The 23,431-nt window shown below is 40.3% G+C and overlaps 1 protein-coding gene across 1 annotated transcript in view; it reads right to left on the reverse strand.

Annotated features, from left to right (window-relative positions):
• The window catches only part of CNTN4 (contactin 4), a 425,127-nt gene that overhangs the window by 80,499 nt on the left and 321,197 nt on the right, over nucleotides 1-23,431 (reverse strand). The window contains exon 11 of the mRNA XM_068982346.1: nucleotides 14,324-14,451. Coding sequence (XP_068838447.1) covers nucleotides 14,324-14,451 — 128 coding nt within the window. The remainder of the gene's footprint in view (nucleotides 1-14,323; nucleotides 14,452-23,431) is intronic.

Raw genomic sequence — 23,431 nt, forward strand, 5'->3', positions numbered from 1 at the left:
ACATAGGGACTTCCCTGGTGGCACAGCGGCTAAGTCTCTCTGCTCCCAGTGCAGCGGGCCCGGGTTCAGTCCTCGTCAGTGAACCAGATCCCACAGGCCACATCTAAAGATTCCACTTGCTGCAACTAAGAGCCAGCACAGCCAAGTAAATAAATAATAAATAAATATACACACAGAGACATACATATACATGCATACATACACATACATCTATTACATATATATAGGTATGCCTGGATGTAATTCTGGAAGACAACATAAAAACTTATGCAGCTCTCTCTGAATAATGAGATTGTCTTTTTCCTAATATTTCTATAAATAATATGGATTATCACCTACTTTAAAGGTAATTTAAAAAAATCCTATGTTGGTGATAATAGCTTTTCTTTCTAAATTTTCTTAGAAGATGCAAAATTTCCCCTGAAGTTGGTGTCAAGATCATTTAGGTACAATTGATAGAACCTGTTTTCTTTGCTTTAAAAGAGAAAAATCAAAATATTTTTCTCTCTACGGTCCACAGTTGCTGAAATGGGATCAAAAGTGTTTCAGGGACTGCTTCTTAAGAAGTGCTCTCATCTTCTCTTTCACATGTATTTTTCCTGAATGTGCTGAGGATTTCCATTCCTCTCATACATTAGATAAGTGTTTTCTGCCTGTAATTACCTTTACATTTTTTAACCTGCTGAACTCTGATTCATTTTTTAATTCCCAGTTCAGTGATCACCTTTACCCTAGTTAGTCACTCACTCCACTTTTTTATTCCTTCCACAGTCTGAACACAGTCTATTTCTTGGCTCGTGTTAATAGTATCCACCCTTAGACTGTGAGCTCCTAGGTTTTTGACCTTTGATGTATGTAGGCATTCTTTGCGGAACTTACTAAAAATGAAAATTTCTGGGTTGCACCCCTGGAGGGTTTTGTTCATCAGGACAGGGGTCCAGGAATATGCATTTATTAAAAACAAAACTCTAGGCAATTCTATTGCTTGTGGTCCAAGGCCCACAGCGTCTTACAGCGGGAGAGATGGCTACATCTTTTACACCTTTTGACTATTTCCTCATATCCGGACTGCATCAGTTCAGTTCAGTTCAGTTCAGTTCAATTCAGTCGCTCAGTCATGTCCGACTCTTTGCCACCCCATGAACTGCAGCACGCCAGGCCTCCCTGTCCATCACCAACTCCCAGAGTTCACTCAGACTCACATCCATCGAGTCAGTGATGCCATCCAGCCATCTCATCCTCTGTCGTCCCCTTCTCCTCCTGCCCCCAATTCCTCCCAACATCAGAGTCTGTTCCAATGAGTCAACTCTTCACGTGAGGTGGCCAAAGTACTGGAGTTTCAGCTTTAGCATCATTCCTTCCAAAGAAAACCCAGGACTGATCTCCTTTAGAATGGACTGTTTGGATCTCCTTGCAGTCCAAGGGACTCTCAAGAGTCTTCTCCAGCACCACAGTTCAAAAGCATCAATTCTTCAGTGCTCAGCTTTCTTCACAGTCCAACTCTCACATCCAGACTGCATCAGTGTTCCTATATCGTCTATATTGGTTTTTATAATTGTTTCTTTTGTCTTAAGCATCAAAACGTATTAGTACAAATAGCATTGTGACCATGTGACCAGATGTTTTACTTATGCTGTGGGCAAAGGCAGTAGAGGCAGATACATATTATATGAGAGGAGATGTGGGCTAGGCTTATAAGAGTATATGTGGAAGAGACGGCACTTCTGATTGCACCCTTAGGATCCTACTGTTTCAGGTAGCCAAGCTTTACTTACATTTCTAAGCAGTTCTACTGCTGAAAAGAGAGAAAGGTGAGGGGGAGTTAATATGATAATAGGTGACGTGTTTTCCAGTTCAGGAAATTTTCAAAGCAGATGTTGCTAATCTTCACTTAACAACATGTCTTGCACACTGATTATAGAACTGCTATAAGGCCATGTAAGAAGCCCCCATTGCTCTAAATGTTCTGCTTACATTTCTTCTCCCATAACCAGTAACCTACTTTCAGCTCTTCAAATGGCTGCATAAAAGAGACAACCATTTTAACCTTTTAGAAATGGATCTCGCTAGAGTAAATCAGAGAGAGTTGATGGAAATGTTAATTAACTTGCTTTCATCTTGGTCAGGTTCTGTATTTAACCTGAAGGCCCACACAGTCTTTCCGAGGGCTTTCTTAGATTTGATTGCGAATGACAGCCAGAGAAATTCAATCATGGTTTGGTGAGGTGACAAGTTTGGGTGGGTACTATTCCTCCTGCTTCTGGCGCAGAAAACAGATGCCAAGAAAGGAAGGTAAGTGATAGTCACTTATGAATTATTCTGATATATCTCTTTTCTGGTTCAAGGTTTGTAATAGACAGAATTTTCCTTTTCAAAGTTGGGAACCAACTCTTGGATTCCCCCATGGGGCTGCCTTTAAAATACAAGGAGAAGGATGAATTGAAACACACACACACACACACACACCCTCTGCTATGAGGGAATCATGTCCATAATAAAGCCAGTCTGCATGACAAAACATCATTCTCAAACCCCACAGGAAGCTCTGATATTTAGGAACAGAAAATAAAAGTGCTTAATTTTACTTTCCTTCTTATTTATAACACAATTAGTCGCTTAATCCATTTAGCATTAAATCCATTTCAGCATTGGACATTATAAAAAAGTAAACTCAGTATAGGTGAAAACAAACCACATTGACTCTGCAACATTTTATGACTAAAAAAATCTCAACATAAACCATTTCTTTCCTTCAGTAGGGGACTAGCTCTGTGGCAAGATGGAAGAGGACAGATGTAACTTTAAAAGATGTACATGAGAAAGAGAGGGATTTTTATTTATGTATTTGAAAAATATACAACTTTAATAATGTTGGGCATGTGTTCAGAAGTGGTGGCAGAGGTAGGTCAGAGATCTATGCTTTTTAATATCCACCTCCTCTCAAGTAAGGGTTTTATCTCATTAATAGCTAAGTCATACTGATTGTAAAACAGCCAAAATGAGGCAATTAGTATGGACTGTGACAGCCGTGAAGAATGAAACATGTAAAGTTTTCAGTGCAAACCAGATGGATATCTTCAATATACTTCTTATTATCTGCTTGTGGTAATAAGTTCAATTAAAGTGAATCAGTACAACACAAGTCTCTTTGAATTGCTGGAAAAGAAATTAATTATGTGCTTCACATTTAATGAAGCCAAAGAGTCATATTCTGTTTGCATTCTTTGTTTTGTTTATTTTGACTGGTAAGCACTCACTAGGAAATAAACCATTCATTTCATTCTACAGTAGTGGTTTTTTTTTTCCCTTAAAAGAAAATACTTGGATCAAGCGGGTTAAATATCACTAGTAACAAGGTTTTCTCTATTCTACAATGTCTAGGAGAGAAGGAGAAAATAAGATGTATTCTCTGGGTGATTTTGACTCTAATACCTGACCATGTACAGGAATTCTGACCTGAGGGGTTTCTTTTTTTAATTTCATTACAGAGATCACTCATGTAAAACTATAAAAAAATGATTACCAATACTCATATTCCCATTTATAGAATTAATAGTCTTTAACATTTTCCCCATACACCTCTAGCCTTTTTTCCCCTCTAAATATACATTAAGCATTTACCCCCAAGTAAAATATTATCAATACAGCTAAAGTCCTTTAATATAACCTTACTCCAGATCTCCTTCCTCACAAATTAAAATCACAAGTTAGCACTTACGCTGAGCATTGTATTTTTATGTTTAAACATTTCATGGTATTATTTTTATTACTAATTCTCTATTAAATCATGCTATATACATTATATAAAATACATTATATGAAATACTACCATATGTATTATTCTTTAATTTGCCTGCAAGTTTTTTGTCAACATAATGTACAAACAACGTAATGAACATTTTTGCAAGTCCATCTCAGAATACGTATAATTTCCTCTAGAGTAAATATCTCAAATAGAATTGCTGGGCCAACTTTCCTTGTTCATATCAGTGTCTATCCCAGGTCACATTCCTACTTAAACTATGTGAGTACTATTTTCCTTCCATTCTTACTAACGAATTATTTGGTTAGATGTCTAGCTTTTGGCAATCTTATATGTAAAGCCGTATCACACTGGTGCTTTAATTTGCATTTCCCTAATTACTAATGTGCTTAGTCACTCAGTCGTGCCTGACTCTTTGTGACCCATGGGACTGCAGCCTGCCAGCTCCTCCGTACATGAAATTTTCCAGGCAAGAATACTGTAGTGCCTTCCCTTTTCCAGGGAATCTTCCCAGCCCAGGGATTGAACCTGTGTCTCCTGAATTACAGGCAGATTCTTTATCTGCTGAGCCATCGGGGAAGCCCTGATTATTAATGAGGCTGACAATTTTTCAAAATCTTGTTAGTCCACACTATGCATTTTATATTAAAGGCAAGAACATGAAAGCTGCCTTCAGCATGAGGCCTTCTTAGGGAAGGGCAGGGTTGGCATAGAGAAGCACAATAGTTGAGGAATTATGACTTTCCTCTAGACCAAAAGTGGAAAAATGATGGGCAGGATGAATTCAGGGTAGACTGCCCTGGCACACAGTCTTAATACATTTAAATCTCAGCATTATAAAAGGAGAAAAGCTCTTTTACAGAGAGGATCAGGCAAAGAATGAGTATATCCATGATTGATATTGCTAAAGGCACTTTATTTGCTAAATCTATGTGGCCTTCATTAGGGCTCATAAGAATCTCAGGGGAAGTAATTATGCTCTGTTTCATAAAAATCTGGGCTTCATTATTTGGCAGAAAAAGAGTTCTAGGTTACATCATGGTCAGTGAACAGAGGAAGCGTAAGAGCCCAATCACCCACCCTTTCTTTAGGCTTTTGCTAGTTGAGATGTGAAGTGAAAGTGAAAGTCCTTCAGTTGTGTCCGACTATTTGCAACCCCATGGATATAGTCTATGGAATTCTCCAGGTCAGAATACTGGAGTCAGTAGCCTTTTCCAGGGGATTTTCCCAACCCAGGAATTGAACCCAGGTTTCCTGCATTGCAGGCAGATTTTTTACCAGCTGAGGTACAAGGGAAACCCAGGAGTACTGGAGTGGGTAGCTTATCCCTCCTCCAGTGGATCTTCCTGACCCAGGAACTGAACTGGGGTCTCCTGCACTCCAGGCAGACTCTTTAGAACTGAGCTATCAGGGAAGTCCCACTATTTGAGTTAGCTGCTGCAAACTCTAGAGTGGTAGGTCTTCTCAGATCTAATAGGATCTAGTACTGAAATGTTCTGACCACTGTTCTACCAGGGGATCTAACGTAATTAGTATTCTGCACTTCTAACAACAAACTTTTCCTTCCTACTCTAAATGCCTTGGGTCAGAATTGTGCTAATCCTATTAGAAAGACCCTTAATTATTGCCTCTAAATAATTGGTTCCAGTGGAAGACATCTAATTAGGTAGAAATGTATTCTGTTATAAGGGCCCAACATTAAGAGCTTTTGTTATGTGTTAGTAGCAAAATGTCATTGCTGATTACCGATTTCTGATTGATCCCCAGTCAAATATGGAAAAAGCCTTGAATAATTTTACATAGAAGATGTGGGCTGCTTCAAACTTATTTTCAAAAAAAGTTCCAATTGAAAAGACTGCATTATCGTGTCAGTCATGCCATGGATGGAGAGGCTGATATTTTTCAACTCCCTATAGTTAAAACAGAGGAACAATTTTAAATAATGCACTGTAATAATGTTGTAGAAACTCCTTCGTATTGGTAAGAAAATTCCTTTTTTCTGCAATCTGTATTATTGGATAGCATCTTGTCTTCTAAATATAAACAAACACTTGATGGAATAGACAATGAGCACTAATTCTGGCAAGGGGACAAATAATTAAATGTTCAGGAAGCCAAAGAACACTTTCACTTTGCAGGGTTAGAGAATGAGGACACAAACTAATTCTGTATTAGGAGCATATGTGGTCTTAGTTAAATACTACTAAGAACCCTTTTTCAGAGTGCACCTGATCTGAGCTCCCTGCTACATATAGCAAATTTCCAGGGATATCTAATTTTACACATGACACATGCTAGTAAAGTAATGCTCAAAATTCTCCAAGCCAGGCTTCAGCAATACATGAACCGTGAACTTCCTGATGTTCAAGCTGGTTTTAGAAAAGGCAGAGGAACCAGAGATCAAATTGCCAACATCAGCTGGATCATGGAAAAAGCAAGAGAGTTCCAGAAAAACATCTATTTCTGCTTTATTGACTATGCCAAAGCCTTGACTGTGTGGATCACAATGAACTGTGGAAAATTCTGAAGGAGATGGGAATACCAGACCACCTGACTTGCCTCTTGAGAAACCTATATGCAGGTCAGGAAGCAACAGTTTGAACAGGACATGGAAAAACAGACTGGTTCCAAATAGGAAGAGGAGTACGTCAAGGCTGTATATTGTCACCCTGCTTATTTAACATCTATGAAGAGTACATCATGAGAAATGCTGGGCTGGAAGAAGCACAATTTGGAATCAAGATTGATGGGAGAAATATCAATAACCTCAGATATGCAGATGACACCACCTTTATGGTAGAAAGTGAAGAGGAACTGAAAAGCCTCTTGATGAAAGTGAAAGAGGAGAGTGAAAAAGTTGGCCTAAAGCTCAACATTCAGAAGATCATGGCATCTGGTCCCATCATTTCATGGGAAATAGATGGGGAAACAGTGGAAACAGTGGCAGACTTTATTTTTTTGGGCTCCAAAATCACTGCAGATGGTGACTGCAGCCATAAAATTAAAAGATGTTTACTCCTTGGAAGAAAAGTTATGACCAACCTAGATAGCGTATTCAAAAGCAGAGACATTACTTTGCCAGCAAAATTTCCTTCTAGTCAAGGCTATGGTTTTTCCAGTAGTCATGTATGGATGTGAGAGTTGGACTGTGAAGAAAGCTGAGCACTGAAGAATTGATGCTTTTGAACTGTGGTGTTGGAGAAGACTCTTGAGAGTCCCTTGGACTGCAAGGAGATCCAACCAGTCCATTCTGAAGGAGATCAGCCCTGGGATTTCTTTGGAAGGAAGGATGCTAAAGCTGAAGCTACAGTACTTTGTCCACTTCATGCGAAGAGTTGACTCATTGGAAAAGACTCTGATGCTGGGAGGGATTGGGGGCAGGAGGGGAAGGGGACAACAGAGGATGAGATGGCTGGATAGCATCACTGACTCGATGGACGTGAGTCTGAGTGAACTCCGGGAGTTGGTGATGGATAGGGAGGCCTGGCGTGCTGCGATTCATGGGGTTGCAAAGAGTTGGACACGACTGAGTGACTGAACTGAACTGAACTGAATGTTTATGTTTCACTGACAACCAAGGAGAGGACTTCCCTGGTGACTCAGAGGGTTAAGTGACTGCCTTCAATGCGGGAGACCTGGGTTTGATCCCTGGGTGGGGAAGCTCCCCTGGAGAAGGAAATGGCACCAAGAGGGGCGGGGTAGGGTAGGAGGTTGGAGGGAAGTTCAAGAAGGAGGGGACATAGGTATACCTGTGGCCGATTCATGTTGATAAACGGGAGAAATCAATACAATATTGTAAATGAATTATCCTCCAATTAAAAATAAATAAATTTAAGAAAAAAGAACCCCTTTTTCTAACAAAGATAAAGTACAAATTTACTTTTTCTTAAAATACAAGTAATTCTGTGCACTGAATAAAAATTGAAATAAAATAAATATATTTACATATTAAATATTTTAAAAATTTAAATGAAATTTATTTGCTAAGAAACATTTAAAAACCCATATGAAATCAGTATAAAATTTGTATAGAGAGCAACCAAAACTAAAAATAGAGCTACCATATGACCCTGCAACCCTTCTCCTGGGCAGATTTCTGGAGAAAAACATGGTCTCAAAAGATACATGCACCCCAATGTTGATTGCAGCACAGTTTGCAATAGTCAAGGCATGAAATCAACCTCTGTCAATCCACTGACAGAGGACTGGATAAAGGAGATGTGATAAATATATATAACGGGATATTACTCAGCCATTAAAAAGAACGAAACAATGCAACTTGCAGCAACATGGATGGACCTAGAGACTGTCATACTGAGTGAAGTAAGTCAGACACAGAAGGAGAAATATCATATGGCATCCCTTATATCCAGAATCTAAAAATAAATGACAGAAATAAACTTATTTACAAAACAGACTCACAGACTTAACGAATTTATGGTCGCCAGGGTGGTAGGACTGAGCGACTTCACTTTCACTTTTCACTTTCATGCATTGGAGAAGGAAATGGCAACCTATTCTAGTGTTCTTGCCTGGAGAATCCCAGGGATGGGGGAGCCTGGTGGGCTGCCGTCTATGGGGTTGCAGAGTCGGACACGACTGAAGCGACTTAGCAGCAGCAGCAGCAGCAGGGTGGAAGGATGGGGAAGGGACAGTTAAGGAGTTTGGGCTCAGTATATATACACTGGTATATGTAAAATGGATAATTTAATAAGGTCCTACCATATAATACAGGGAATTCTATTCAATGTTATATAGCAGCCTGGATGGGAGAGGAGCTTGGTGGAGACTAGACATATGCTTGTGCGTTGCTGAGTCCCTTTGCTGTCCACCTGAAACCATCACAACATTGTTACTCAGCTATACTCTAACATAAAATAAAAAGTTAAAAAAAGAGAAGGGATTAGAAAGTTTATTTTTTTTCTGTAAAAAACTGAGTAGCAAATACTTCAGGCTTTGCTGGTCAAGAGGCAAAACTGAGGATAGCTATACATTACATGGTCTCCCCTCATGGCTCAGATGGTAAAGAATCTGTCTGCAATGCAATAGAGGCGGGTTCTATCCCTGGATAAGGAAGATCCCCTGGAGAAGGGAAGGGTAACTCACTCCAGTATTCTTGCCTGGAGAATCCCACGGACAGAGGAGTCTGGTGGGCTATTACATGGTCTCTGTCTTGACTATTCGACTCTGCTGTTGTACAGACCCAACCATCATCAATAATGTAAATAAGCGACATGGCTGTATCTCACTAAAATCTGATTTACGCACACTGAAATAATTACTTCATAAAAATTTCTACATATCTGAAAGTATTCTTATTCTTTTGATTTCTTTTCAACCAGCAAAACACAGGGAAGCCATTCTTAGCTACTGCATTATACAAAAATAGATGGTTAGCTGAATTTGGGCCATAGGCTATAGTTTGCCAGTGACTGAAAATTCAGTCTTTTTAGACTCTGGTGTGTATGAGGACCAAGTGGGGTGTTTATTAAAAGTGTATGGTTTTCACATCTCATCCTCAAAGATTGAGATTTGTTACGTTAAGGGTGAGGCAGTAGGGATATGCATTTCTATTAAGCATTCCACTGAATTTTCACTTAGTTGGTAGCATGTTCAAAGTTCTTTGATGTAGGATAGAGCTTCAGATGGTAAAGAATCTGCCTGCAATGCAGGAGAACCGGTTTCAATCCCTGGGTTGGGAATATCCCCTGGTAAAGGGAATGGCAACCCACTCCAGTAGCTTGCCTGGAGAACTCCATAGACAGAGGAGCCTGGCGGGCTACAGTCTATGGGGTCACAAAGAGTTGGACATGACTAAGTGACTAACACTTTCACTTTCAGGGGTTCTCAAAGTATGGTCTGGAACCACCAGCCAGAGAGTTAGTTACTCAAGGTCACTTTGGATGTAGTTCAACTAGATAACAGCACAGCTTACAGCCGTGCATTTCATTTTGAGCCTGGGAGGTGATCAATAAGATCTAGGGTAGCTATTACCATAGTTATCTTGCTGAACTACATCCAAGACAAACAGAAGTCACTCTTCTTGAGGACTGCTACTTAAAAATACCTGTCATAGGAAGCCTGTACAATAAAGACACTGCCTCATGCATGTGAGTTAAATGGCATGCCTTTAACTCTGCTCTAGAGATAAAAATGAATTAGTAAGTACAGTACTGCATGGAAATGGAGCCTGCCTTCCGTCTAGCTCTTAATGATGTTCACAATCGCTAAAGCACATCTTCCATGAAAGGTCAAATATGATGCTTTCTGTTAGGATTCAGAGGTCTGACTTGAGAACCGTTCTTGCTTAAAATAAAACAGTGACTCAAAATTCCAAATAGATGCTAACTAGCTAAAAAAAAAAAAAAAAATCAGTCAAATTTAGAAATTCAGATGATGGGATGATAATCAAGAGCCCCCTGGGCACCTGTCAGAATTCTGCGGTTTGGAAGCCCGCTGGTGCATAGTCTGAATATTTATCCATTTTGTGGCCGTCTGCTAGAGATTTATTTTAAACCTGCTGTGCCTGCTGCAGTGGTTCTATTCCCTTCTCCCCTTCTCCCCTGCCGGCTTTACTTCCTGTCCCTATGCTTGACAGTATCTTCAGCTTCTCTCCAGAAAAACTGGCGTAGGGGGATGGAAGAGAATGGGATCTTAAAAGCATTGCTAATGACAGAATTATTGCAAAAAGGTTAGAGAAGATGTTGTCTGATGCCTGACCTTCATAGTGTTTTAATCCCAGACACTGGAGGAGATCAAAACGAATATAAGCACATTTTAAGGTTAGAGCATAACTTCTCTGATAAACCAGTCCCTTTGTGGATCTCTAAATTGAATTAAGATACAGCGTTCCATCACATTTCGGGCTATTTTGCTACATTTACATTAAAGGTGTAGGGCTCAAGCATTTTGATGTGTGATTCAAGACCTGGCACAGTTCATGTGGAGTTCAGAACGGTTTTCTCTGCCTTTATCATGCTTTATGAGGCAGATTTCTAAATTGTATTTCTCCGTTTATGTTAATGTCCTTCTCAGCGACCTGGCAGTCTGGATGTCCCTCTGCACGCGCGCGCGCGCGCGCGCGCACACACACACACACACACACACACACACACACACACACACACATGCATACTTCCCATTAATGCAAATGGGACTCAGAATCAAGCAACAGGAAACAAATATACTCTGAAACATCTGACCTTACCCAAGTCACAGGGTTAACGCCTGTGAACATATTAACCAAATAAAGCTCATTTTCTTTTTTTCCCCATCTCACTTGGGAGAAAATAATAAGAATCAGAGGGGACTTCCCTGGTGGTACAGTGGTTGAGGAGCCTCCTGCCAATGTGGGGGACATGGGTTAGATCCCTGGTCCAGGAAGGTTCCACATGCTTAGGAGCAACTAAGCCCATGAGGCACAACTACTGAGCCCGTCAGCTGCAACTACTGAGCTAACGAGCCTAGAGCCCGTGCTCCCCAGCAAGAGAAACCACCACAATGAGGAGCTAGAGTGCTGCAAACAAGCACACCCCCCACTCGCTGCAGCTAGAGAAAGCCTGCACTGCAACGGAGACCCGGCACAGCCAAAAATAGATAGATAAATACCTACACAAAACAAAACAGAAAATTAGACGGCCTCTCTGGGAAAAGTGACTACAGTTGAATACCCACAGCCAAGCCTGGAAAGAACTCTGCTTTGAAACAAAGGAATCCACCCACGATCAGGTGGGGGACATGCTACTTTGACAGCACGGTTTCTGCCTCCAGATCTCCGCTTTCCTCTTTCCACAGGCCACCGGGCTCTTTTGGACCTGCCCTTCCTCCTTCTCCATCTATTACACAATCTCAGGGCTCATTTGCCTCAGCATAACATGTCTCCACACAGGCAGGTGTGTACTGACCCTGTTACATGTCCCTCTCTATCCTTTCCTTAAAGTCCATTAAAACTCTCTTATGTTTCAGTATGGAAATGGAAAACTGGCACTAATCACAGCTTCCAGTCTTTGTGTACCACCTTCATAACCTTTTGCACATCCTTTTATAATAATACAAACAATATTTCTTTAGAAATATAAATATATTTTAAAAGGAGTTTTTAAAAAATCACTGCCATTAATGAAAAAGTAACATTTTTCTAATACACGTGGAAAGATATATATATATATATATAGTCAGTAAAAATAAACAAAAAACATTAACTCTGAATTGTCTAAAATGATCTCTTATACCATACATGGGGAAATCATTGTTTAACATGTTAACTGGAAGGCAAGAAATGAAGTGTTAAGTTTCTTAACATAGGTAGAAGTTACTACTCAACAACATTTATATCCACCCAAATAAGGAGGCGATCATGGCGTATCTTGGCATATCATTGGTGTATCGCTAAGCTTTGCACCATAATTCACTATAAGCAGAGCAGCAGGGCAGTCTCTGCATGCCTGTGAATGGTTTTACCTTGGGACTGGCGGTACTGCTGGAAGAGGAACTCTAATGGGAAAGAGAGGAACTTCTGCCAACTATTTTGAGAGCTGAAGAAGTCAAGGCTTATAGGATGGATGCCAACCAAACACAGGGCATAATTTATTTCTACATGTGAAAAAAAAAACAGTTTTAACAATATATAGAGCATATATATGGCGCCTGTGCTTAGGTAAACATAGACTTATGTCTGATTCTTGGACTTACAGTTTTCTATCTGCACAGACAAGTATGTTTATGACAAAAAGCCTTCCCTAAATGGCAGTATTTTTCAAACTTATAATGATTCCAAAATATGTAATTAGTTAATTTTTAGCTTTCTTCATTAAATTAAAATAGAGTCAAACATTCTTTCTGGGATATTTTTATTTGCCTTAGACTATCTTACTTCATAGCTAATCAGGTCTTAGCTATGCTATTAATCATCTCTGAAACCTTGGGGTTCCTCCTGGTTCTAGGTCATCACTAATTTTCCTTTGTAATTGAGAAAGCTATACATTAGTGAAGACACTAGCTGAAATTTTGCTATGCCAGTATTATCTAAACATTTTTTCTTTGCCCTATAAAACAGAGTGAACACACAGTCAGTCACATACCTATGCTATTGCTCCGAATGAATAATTAATAGATTGAAATAGTTGAGTCAATATAAGCATAGATTTATGTCTGACTCTTGGACTTACAGTTTTCTATCTACATAGACAAGTATGTTTATGATAAAAAGGCTTCCCTAAATGGCAGTACTTTTCAAATTTCTAATGATTCCAAAATATGTAATTAGATAGTTTTTAGCTTTCTTTGTGAAAACAGAGGCAAATATTCTTTCTGGGATATTTTTCTTTCCCTTAGGTTATCTTATTTCACAGAGGGAGTTACGAATGGGCAAGGGAGAAATGATAAATACACTGTAACACATCTATATCTATTACGGAGAAACAGGAAAAATGAGTAAGATTTCCTGGCACAGTAGAAAGAACCAGCAAGAATGCAAAAGCAGGATTCCCGGGTTCACGTCTGCTATTGGTGACCTTGAGAAACTCGCCAACCTGAGCTTTATCTTCCTCAGTCAGATCATGGCCAAGGTCCCTTCAATTCAAAAATTCTTTGATTTGGCAGCCAGATATAAAGTGACAGAAATGCAAATGAAATGTAAATTAAAACCTCATCTTCACAATTCTTACTTGGTACTTTCAGCACATCCCATCAAACTGGTGTTCTGTCATCTACTATAAAGCACCCAGGTGAAGGAATGTGGAAAATGTTATTTCCTTAAAACCGGCAGGGTTGGCTGGGTGACTGAAGCAAAGCGCAGAGGTGGCCAAAGCCCTTTATGAGTACAATAATCCATATCCATGCCTCTGAATAACCAAGGCAGCTCTTTAAAAAATCTCCAATGTCATTGTTTAAACAATGTTAGCTAAAAATAGTATTTGAGCCATGGGTTTTTAATTTGTTAGCACGGTGTTCCTAGACATGAATTTCAAATCTATAGAGACTTGAAGAAATTTAATTAAAGGATTGAAGATAACATTAGTTAGAATACTATAATAGATACAATGGCAGTGATTCTCAAAATTGTATTGGATGATTCCGAAATAAGATAGCCTTTCTGTCATATTCACAACTGACAGTTCTCTAAGAACTGTTAATCATACCGTGTTTGCCTTGATGGATTAATTTAGCAACACAGTGATATCTGTACATATTAATATGAAGGATGCCACTTCAATAGGTTACATTACTTGAAATGGCAACACATGTATCAATCTAAGTGTTCTCTGGGTTGCTGCTGCTAAGTCACTTCAGTTGTGTCTGACTCTGTGCGACCCCATAGACAGAAGCCCACCAGGCTCCCCTGTCCCTGGGATTCTCCAGGCAAGAACACTGGAGTAAGTTGCCATTTCCTGCTCCAATGCATGAAAGTGAAAAGGGAAAGTGTAGTCACTCAGTCGTGTCCGACTCTTAGCGACCCCATGGACTGCAGCCCACCAGGCTTCTCCACCCATGGGATCTTCCAGGCGAGAGAACTGGAGTGGGGTGCCACTGCCTTCTCTGGTTCTCTGGGTTAGTCATTACCTTTTACTACAAGGTTTCCAGTACTGCTCGCAGTTCCAAAATGGTTAGTGGCTATGCAGGTGTAACTTCCAGCATCTGATTTAGTCACATTGATGATTCTGAGGCTTCCATCTTCAGAAATGGTAATTCTGAAATTAAAGCAGATAAACCCCAAATGGTAAGTTTACTTCATATGACCAACTGGAAAATATTTCTATCATCCTGTCACTTTCAAACTATTAAATCATGGTTACATCACTTGACAGCCTCATCTTTATTTATGATATTTACCTACATACAGATAAATATAATTCGGATGTGTGCTTTATTTAGTAATTATATTACTTTAATTGCTAATATGGTTTCAATGTTCTGTTGGGATAACTGCTAGAAATATGAGACAGGATGTAACCATTCTCTCTCTTTGGCAGCTATAACCACATTATCCAAAAGGAAAGCTTATTGTAGATTACCACTCATCATTAAACTGCTGAAGAATAAGAAAGAAAAATCCTTGATGGGCCACGTTATGCATTTTCATTGAAAATGTTTTCTTCCTTCTTGAGAGGCTTAAATTAAATGAGTTATTATTAAGCTTACTTCTTCCTGAAATATGTCAGACAATATACTTTTAATGAGATGCAAGAGCTGAACTCAAAAAAATTAAAATATTCCACAACATGGTATGACTTTGGCAGAATGGCAAATGTGGATGGCGCATCTCAGGGCCCGCAATTAGGGACAAATATCTACCACCAGGTGGGAAGGAAGCACTTCCACTGACAGACACAAAACTGGAACAGGGGGACTGGAGGGAAGCCTGTTTGCAACATGACTATAGCAGAAGGGAAGGGTATGCAGATGAACAAGGCATACAGCTTGCCTTAGAGGATAGTTGGAGAAATAAAAAATGTACACAGATGGCTTATTCAAGGTAGATGTCTGTTGAATATTTACTGCATCTTTCAAATCTACCCACTCCTGTCTATCTCCTTGGCTCCCCCTTTCTCACCCAACCTACCACAACAGCCTCTTAAATGATCTGGCTATTTCTACTCCTGCCTCTCAAGTGCATCCTTCAGTCAGCGGCCAGGCGATCTTTTAAAGTACAAATTACGTCACCCCTCAGGCTTACAGATCCTTCTTCAGCTCCACGTTGCACTCAGAACAAATTCTTTCCCAGAACCTATAATGACCTGAGGAATCTGGCCTTTGCCCTTCTCCTGACTTTGCCCTTCTCATTTCATCTTAATCTTTCTATGCTTCAGTGAGGTCTAGACACACAGGTCTTCTGCAGGTTCCTAAAGCATCTGACCCCCTTCCTGCCTCGGGACTTTTCTGTAATATTTGCTCTCTGTCTGCCTTGACATCAGGACACAGCTATCACCTTCACACTCTCCCGAGACCTCAACTTGTGGATAGTTGTTCCTTATAGACTTTCCCTGGCTTACATTTCTAAATGGATTTCCCTTTTCTTGTTAATCTCGTTTCTGCAGCCACTTTATTTCTTCCCATTCAACTCAATCCAGAAGTTTTCTTTACCTGTTAACCCTCCTATCAGATGGAACATTAGCTTCCCTGAATGCAGGGACTCTGTTTTAGAACTTAATCTCCTGGATCTAGGACATAATAGATGGCCTGTGAGCATCTCTTAAGTGATCGAGCAAACTGGTCCCAGAGGAAGAGCTAAAAATCCAGTAGCATGATTTTCCAATAAGATGTATTTGTTTTAGATGCTAAACAGTAAACACCAGTAGTAACCAAGTACACAGTGATTATGCACACTATACTGGAGGGCTTTCAATTTTAATTTATCTTTATGATGATTTAGAATTCATTCCTTGTATTTAAAGGGAATATTTAACAGAGAAACAAACATTTGTGTAAAAAATGCAAAAAAAAGAAAAAAATCAATACTGCTATTGGAATTCAGAATGGCTAAAGCACTTGGCACCAGTACCGGCCTTAACAGAGTCCTTCAGAAAAGAACTAGGATGAACACAGCTTTTTTTTTGTTTGTTTTTTGTTTTTTGGTTTTTTTTTTTAATTTAAAAATCTTTAATTCTTACATGTGTTCCCAAACATGAACCCCCCTCCCACCTCCCTCCCCATAACATCTCTGTGGGTCATCCCCATGCACCAGCCCCAAGCATGCTATATCCTGCGTCAGACATAGACTGGTGATTCAATTCTTACATGATAGTATACATGATAGAATGCCATTCTCCCAAATCATCCCACCCTCTCCCTCTCCCTCTGAGTCCAAAAGTCCGTTATACACAGCTGTGTTTTTTTTTCCTGTCCACAGCTTTATTTAATAGAACTTTCGGCTAAACATTTTAAAATCATGAGATTTAGTTACACTGGGTTGCAAATGTGGTACATTTTTCATGAAGGTGCTTAGGAATGGAGAGGTGACCACCTTCTTGATGACCCATTCCAGGTACTAAGATTTAGGCTGAGGACATGGTGTGAAGGTTTGAGAACTCTACCAAGGATGCTGGCATCAGAGGATGGCTAATCAAATTCCAGATCCGTCAGTTCTGGCTGTGTGACCCGAGGCAATTTGCTTAACTTGTTAAGGTTTAGCATCCTCATCTATAAAATAGAGCTCAATAACAATCTTATAGGATGGCAGCAAAAATTATATAAGAGGGTCAGAGAGATCCTTGGTATTTATCAGGGATAATAAAAAAAGTAATTCTCTTTTATCTTTAAAATTGTTCTGTTATTTAATAATTGGTACAGATGGGGAAAATGGAACACAGTTATCTTAATATACTTAAAATAGTAATTAAATCAGCCTGCTTTGTGCAGTCCACTGTCACATCAGACAATCTGAAGTCAATGTACAAATGACCTGGGTCATCCCAAATCAATGTACAGGAAACAGACAAGAAGGCCCTTTGTTCATTTACACCATAGACACACACATAACTGTTTGCTCAATAAAAAACATATGATACCCTATTAGCCAAAGAGCAGATGTAAATACTCACAAAAATAGTGTAGTGATTAAATCCTAATTACCTTGATAATCACAAAAATAGCATTAAAGGAATTAATCATGTTCCCATTTACAAAATAATTGGCTGGAAATTGTGAAATGCTGGCATACTAGAACTCAATAAAGAAGGTGACATTTGTGTTTTGGATGTGGAATCATCTCCCATGAAGTAATACAGGCCTTTGTTGTTGTTCAGCTGCTAAGCTGTGTTCAGCTCTTTGCGATCCCATGGACTGCAGCACACCAGGCTTCCCTGTTCTTCACCATCTCCTAGAGTTTGTGCAAACTCATGTCCATTGAGTTGGTGATGCCTTCCAATCATCTCATCATCTGTCACTCCCTTCTCCTCCATAGGCCTAGGATGTATTAAACACTGAGGGGTGATCTGACTCTTCTGAAGCACTAAAGGGCTACTCATAATTTATACTTTTAAAATTCTCCAGATCTAAAAGGCTTGCATCACACTGCATACTGTATAATGCCAAAGGATATAAATAAGGAAACAAATAAAGGATTTGCCATCAGATGACCTGGGTTCTAGCTTTGACCCTGATACTTGTGAGGTATATGACCTGACCAAAATACTTACGCTCCAAGACAAGGTTTCTCGACCTCAGCACTACTGATGTTCTGGACCAGAGAAGTCTTTGTCACAGGGAGGATATTTAAGGGCATCCTTGTCCCTTACCCACTGTACTTCATTGGCTATACCTGTCCTCCCAAATCATGACAATCAAAAATATCTCCCAAATAATCTCTGGACACATCCACCCCCAGCGAAGAGCCACTGGTCTCCATCAGTCTTTATTTTTTTAATTACATAGGATATTATGATGGCTATCTGCTACAATAGATCAGATATGTGAGAGTTTCTTTTAACTTTAAAGAGCTGTACAAATGTTTTTCTGAGCATCACTTGCATCCTGACATTCCTAATTTTGATATTTTCATGCACAAAAGGGATTTAACATATAGTTGCTACTCAGCTGCAGGACCCAGCTGATTCTTCATTTCTCTCCCAAGGCTCTGCTTTCCCTTTATTCTCAAAACATCTCTGTCCAATTTTCTAGGAGCCTTATGAAATGAGAAAGTAATTTTTCAAAGAACAGTTCTGTCCATCTTTAAGAGTTCATCTCCTGACACCAGTTTAATTTTAATCTTTCCATTGTTTTCCACAGTGTTGAGTAGAGACCTAAGCCTCTGATGCTAGAGTTCCAGACAATGGAGAAGGCCAGGGAGGGGGAATTTGTAGAATTCGTAATTTTTAGTGCCTGTCATTAAATCTCATCATACTTCTGGGACTGCTCATTCTTCCTAGGGATAATCCAATTGCAGGTTCAATATGAAATTGGGAGAACTGCTCTTTTGGGAAATTCAACCACTTCCTTATGTGAGCAATGCAGTGTAGTGAATAAAAACATATGTTCTGGAACTAAGTTGTCTAGACTCAAATCAGGCTTGTACCAGTTATGAGCTGTGTGACTTTGGGTAAGTTATTTCTTCTGAACCTAAATTTTTTATTTGAGATAATGGAATAATAAAAGTAACTATATTCATGGTTTGCTGTAAAAATATGCAATGCTCAGAACAGTACACGGCACATAAAATGCACCACCTAAGTGCACGCATTTGCCAAATGTGTTATTAGCTAAAGCTCTGTCCCCTCCTACAGGTCCCTTGTTTCAAACATTAATACAGGACTCTGTTAAGGCTAAGACTACTCTCAAGTCATTCTTGAGTAGTCATTCTTCACCCCTCGGAAGCCCAGCAACACAGCAGTATGCTTAATGAAGGATACAGGTGACAACAAACAGTCCTGGAAGGGGATGAAAAACCGGACTCATAAATATCTATTGTAAACCTCCTGCGTACCAAAACCTCTACAGATCAGGAGGACTTTATATTTAAAGTCCTCACATCCCATACCATGTGTCACGTGGGATCTCAGTCCCCCGAGCAGGGATCGAATCTGTGTCCCCTATAATGGAAGTATCAAGTCTTAACCACTGGACTACCAGGGAAGTGCAATCAGGAGGACTTTAGATGACTATATAGCTAGAAATAGTGGTTACATAGCTAGAAATTGGGAGAAGGCAATGGCACCCCACTCCAGTACTCTTGCCTGGAAAATCCCATGGATGGAGGAGCCTGGTAGGCTGCAGTCCATGGGATGGCTAAGAGTCAGACATGACTGAAGTGACTTCGCAGCAGCAGCAGCAGCAGCAGCAGCAGCAGCTAGAAATTGACTGCTTTGATCTCCCTGGACTGCAAGGACATCAAACAAGTCAATCCTAAAGGAAATCAAGCCTGACTATTCACTGGAAGGACTGATGTTGAAGATGAAGCTCCAGTACTGTGGCCACCTGATGCAAAGAGCTGCCTCACTGGAAAAGATCCTGATGCTGGCAAAGACTGAGGGCAGGAGGATAAGGGGACAGCAGAGGATGAGATGGCTGGATGATGTCACTGACTCAATCGACATGAGTTTGAGCCAACTCTGGGAGATAGTGAAGGACAAGGAAGCCTGGTGTGCTACAGTCCATGGGATCACAAAGAATCAGACACAACTTAGCAAAATGAGCAACTAATGTTTAGATACTTGCTTCCCTTCCACATGGATCCTATACCAACCTATTTTTCAGTGAATATTTCTACAGTCATGTTTGTTCCATTAATAAAGTGCCTCATTCTAGTCTAAAATTAGTTTTATTTCCACATTTGTTTCTCAAACAGGTTTCAAAGTTTCCACTTCATGTTAATTCCCCCATTTCAGACTACGGACTAACCTGCAGCTATTAGCTTGAGATTGAACTTTGAGCTCCTCCTAATACTCATGCATAGTGATGGAGTTAGATTTAAAAAAAAATTGAAAATGTAAATCTGCTTCTGGCTTAGAACAGAAGGTTTAGCCTTGACCGACCTGTAGGCTCTTTTTAAAACATTGATAGTATCAGAGAAAAGTCGAAGATGATAAAGCAGCAAGTAGTAAAAAATAAAGGTATGACACAGGACTTAATTTTCTCTATATGAGACGAGGTCATCTAATTCACAACACAGTAAATTACCTATCGCATAGAGAAGCAGTTGTTGCCCCAGTGTCATTTGGAGACTGCAGATCCATAGGGTATGGGAGCGTATCTGGAATTATGAGACAAATTGAATCTCTCTTTCTCAATATGAGGCTCTGGGTTACAGCCACTGAAGAGCTGACCTTGTCAGTCCTATAAATCAAAACCAGTCTGGGGACACTGGACCTTTAAAAATGCTGATCTTTTCTCTTTTGGGGCTCTGGTAACAGATGACAAAAGCTGCCAACTCCACAATATTCTATCACCCTACAGAGGAGGGTTATTCCAAAATGGCCACCTATGATTTTCTGGAAGCACGACTGCTGGGGACACAGGCAGCATGTCCTCACCTGCCCCTGAGTCATAAGGAGACACTTCCCTTAAAAGTCAATCCCATGAAAGTACAAATTCTCCCCTTCTGCAAAGGGAGGAATTATGAATTAATAACTTCCTTTCAACAAAGGAAGTATCAAACTGTTCAGTTAAATTAAATATTATCTTTCATATTGTTAGACCAGGGATAACATAACTCACTTAAATATCACATAGAGTTAAAAAAAAAATTCAGAGAGTCATAGGAGGCTTCTTCTTTCTTTTATACGTGAGGAGTTCCAGAAAACGTGTTTGGAAGTTGAAAGCCCGAGCACAAAAGAATAGGCTTACACATTACAAGGGGAGTGAACACTCCTGAGGGGCTGAAATATATTATAAAACTTTAACAGAAGTATTGTACATCTTAGCTCAAGCAAACTGACAGGATGGTGGAGCTATCACAGGACCCTTGGTCCCAGGAACCACAAGTGATGCCCTAAAATGAGAAAGAACTGCCTAGCCACAAGCCTGTTTGCTTCAGTCAGCACAGAATTTTCTCTTTCTTTTTTTAGTTTCTATTGGAGCATTATTGTTTTGCAGTGTTGTGTTAGTTTCTACTGGACAGCAAAGTCAATGAGCTACACATATACCTGCACCCCCTCTTTTTTGAATCCCCTTCCCATTTAGGTCCGTACATAGCATTAAGTACAGTTCCCAGGGCTATATAGTAGGCTCTCATCAGTTATCCGTTTTATATATTGCAGTGTGTATATGTCAATCCCAATTTTCCAATTCATCCTACCCTCTCGTCCTCCCCCTGGTGTCCACACGTTTATTCTCTGGATCTGTGTCTCTATTTCTGCTTTGCAAAGATGCCCATCTATACCATTTTCTAGATTCCACATATATGCATTAATATATGATATTTGCTTTTCTCTTTCTGACTTACTTCATTCTATAGGACAGTCCCTGAGGCAGAAAAACAAATAAGACTTGCAGAATTTTCTTTTAAACCAAATAATTGGGTGATTTCATATAAAACCCCATTCCTGGCTCATTATGGCAAATGGGAAGATGGGGGGAGTCCTGCCACACATCTCAGGGCACCAACGGGCCACTGGGAAGGAGAAGAAACTGCTTAAGTAGTTGGTGGGCTTTCTTGCTCTTGCCATACCTGGCTTGAACAGTTAATTCATGCCACTTCCTCACTCCTGTGGCCTTTGGAGAATACTTTAAGCTGTGTCCCTGTTCTGAGCCAATGGGACAGGGCTTGGGGGGCGGCCTTTAGGCTTAAGATCACACTTCTCTACCTCTTGGACTTCCCCCACCCCAGACATCCTACACAGAACAATGGAAGGATGAGGAGAAATTGGGCTTTATGTTCATTTTCTAGAACTGCCATAGCAAAGTATCAAGAATCAGGTGATTTAAAACCAGAGGATTGACTGTCCCACGGTTCTGAGCGCAGAGGTCTAAAATCAAGGTGCTGGGAGAGCTGGTTGTTTCTGGAGGCTTTGAAGGAGACGCCTTCCTGCCTCTCTTATTCCTGGTGACGGCCAGTAGTCCCTCGTGCTCCTCGGCTGACAGATGCATCACGCTAAGTCTCTGGCTCCGCCGTCACGGGTGGCTCTTCCTGTGTGTCTCCTCACAGCACCTCTTCTCTGCACATGTGTCTGTACCCACATTTTCTTCTTCTTACAAGGACATGAGTCACTGGATTAGGGTCCATCCTAAACCTGTATGACTTCATTTTAACTTCAGGTAGACATGAATTTTAGGGATATCCTTCAATCCACAGTGTCAAGAGCAGAAACCCACCAGAGTTGTTGGTCTGGGTAGGGCAAGCGGCTTGAGGGCCTGCTCTGCAGCCATCAGAGGGTGGGAAGAAGGGGTGATGTGGGGGAGTGGACGTGCTCCTCTGGGCACAGAACCATCACACGTAGTCCCCAGTGCATCCACTTCCCTTCTCCATGGCCTGGCCCTTCTTCCCAATAGTAGTTACAGAGACTTGAAATTATTGCTCTTTATTTGATGGTGGGATGGTATCACTGACTCAATGGACATGAGTTTGAGCAAACTCTGGGAGACAGTGAAGAACAGGGAAGCCTGTCACGCTGCAGTCCATGGGGTCACCAAGAGTCAGACATGACTTAGCAACTGAACATCAACAACCTCTGCTACCACCCTGGAGTCAGCCAATGACATCCCTTCCCTGATTAGGGCATTAACTTCTCACTGGGGCCTCTGCTCACCGGCACCTTTACAATCAATCCACAACACAACATCCAGCCAGCTCCTTAAAAAAAAAAAAAAAGGCAAATTACATCACTTTTCTGATCAAACCATACTATGGCTCCCCTGAGGGCATTCAAAGCAAGAGAAGTAGATATTCTCAGCAATACACAAGGCCTTCATTTTCTGCTACATCCATCTCCACATTACTTCTTGGCTCTCACCTATTACTTTCTCATAACTCTTCCGTATCCAACCAGGCTTACTTTCCTGTTTCTAGAAATACTCAGCATGTCATATATTAAACTCTTGCATGGATTGCTGACTCTATCTGTAGCTCTCTTCCCTAAATACCCACAAGGTAAACTCCTTGGGGTCGAAAAGAGTTGGACACTACTTAGCGAATGAACTCAACAGCAAAGGTAGTAAACTAATAATCAAAAGTGAAGTCTGAAGGACAGTTTGATGTGGTAATGAATAATATGGAAAAGTCCAACAGGAAAACAAAAA

The sequence above is a fragment of the Capricornis sumatraensis genome, chromosome 10, assembly GCF_032405125.1.
Source record: "Capricornis sumatraensis isolate serow.1 chromosome 10, serow.2, whole genome shotgun sequence".
NCBI classification, from domain to species: Eukaryota; Metazoa; Chordata; class Mammalia; order Artiodactyla; family Bovidae; genus Capricornis; species Capricornis sumatraensis.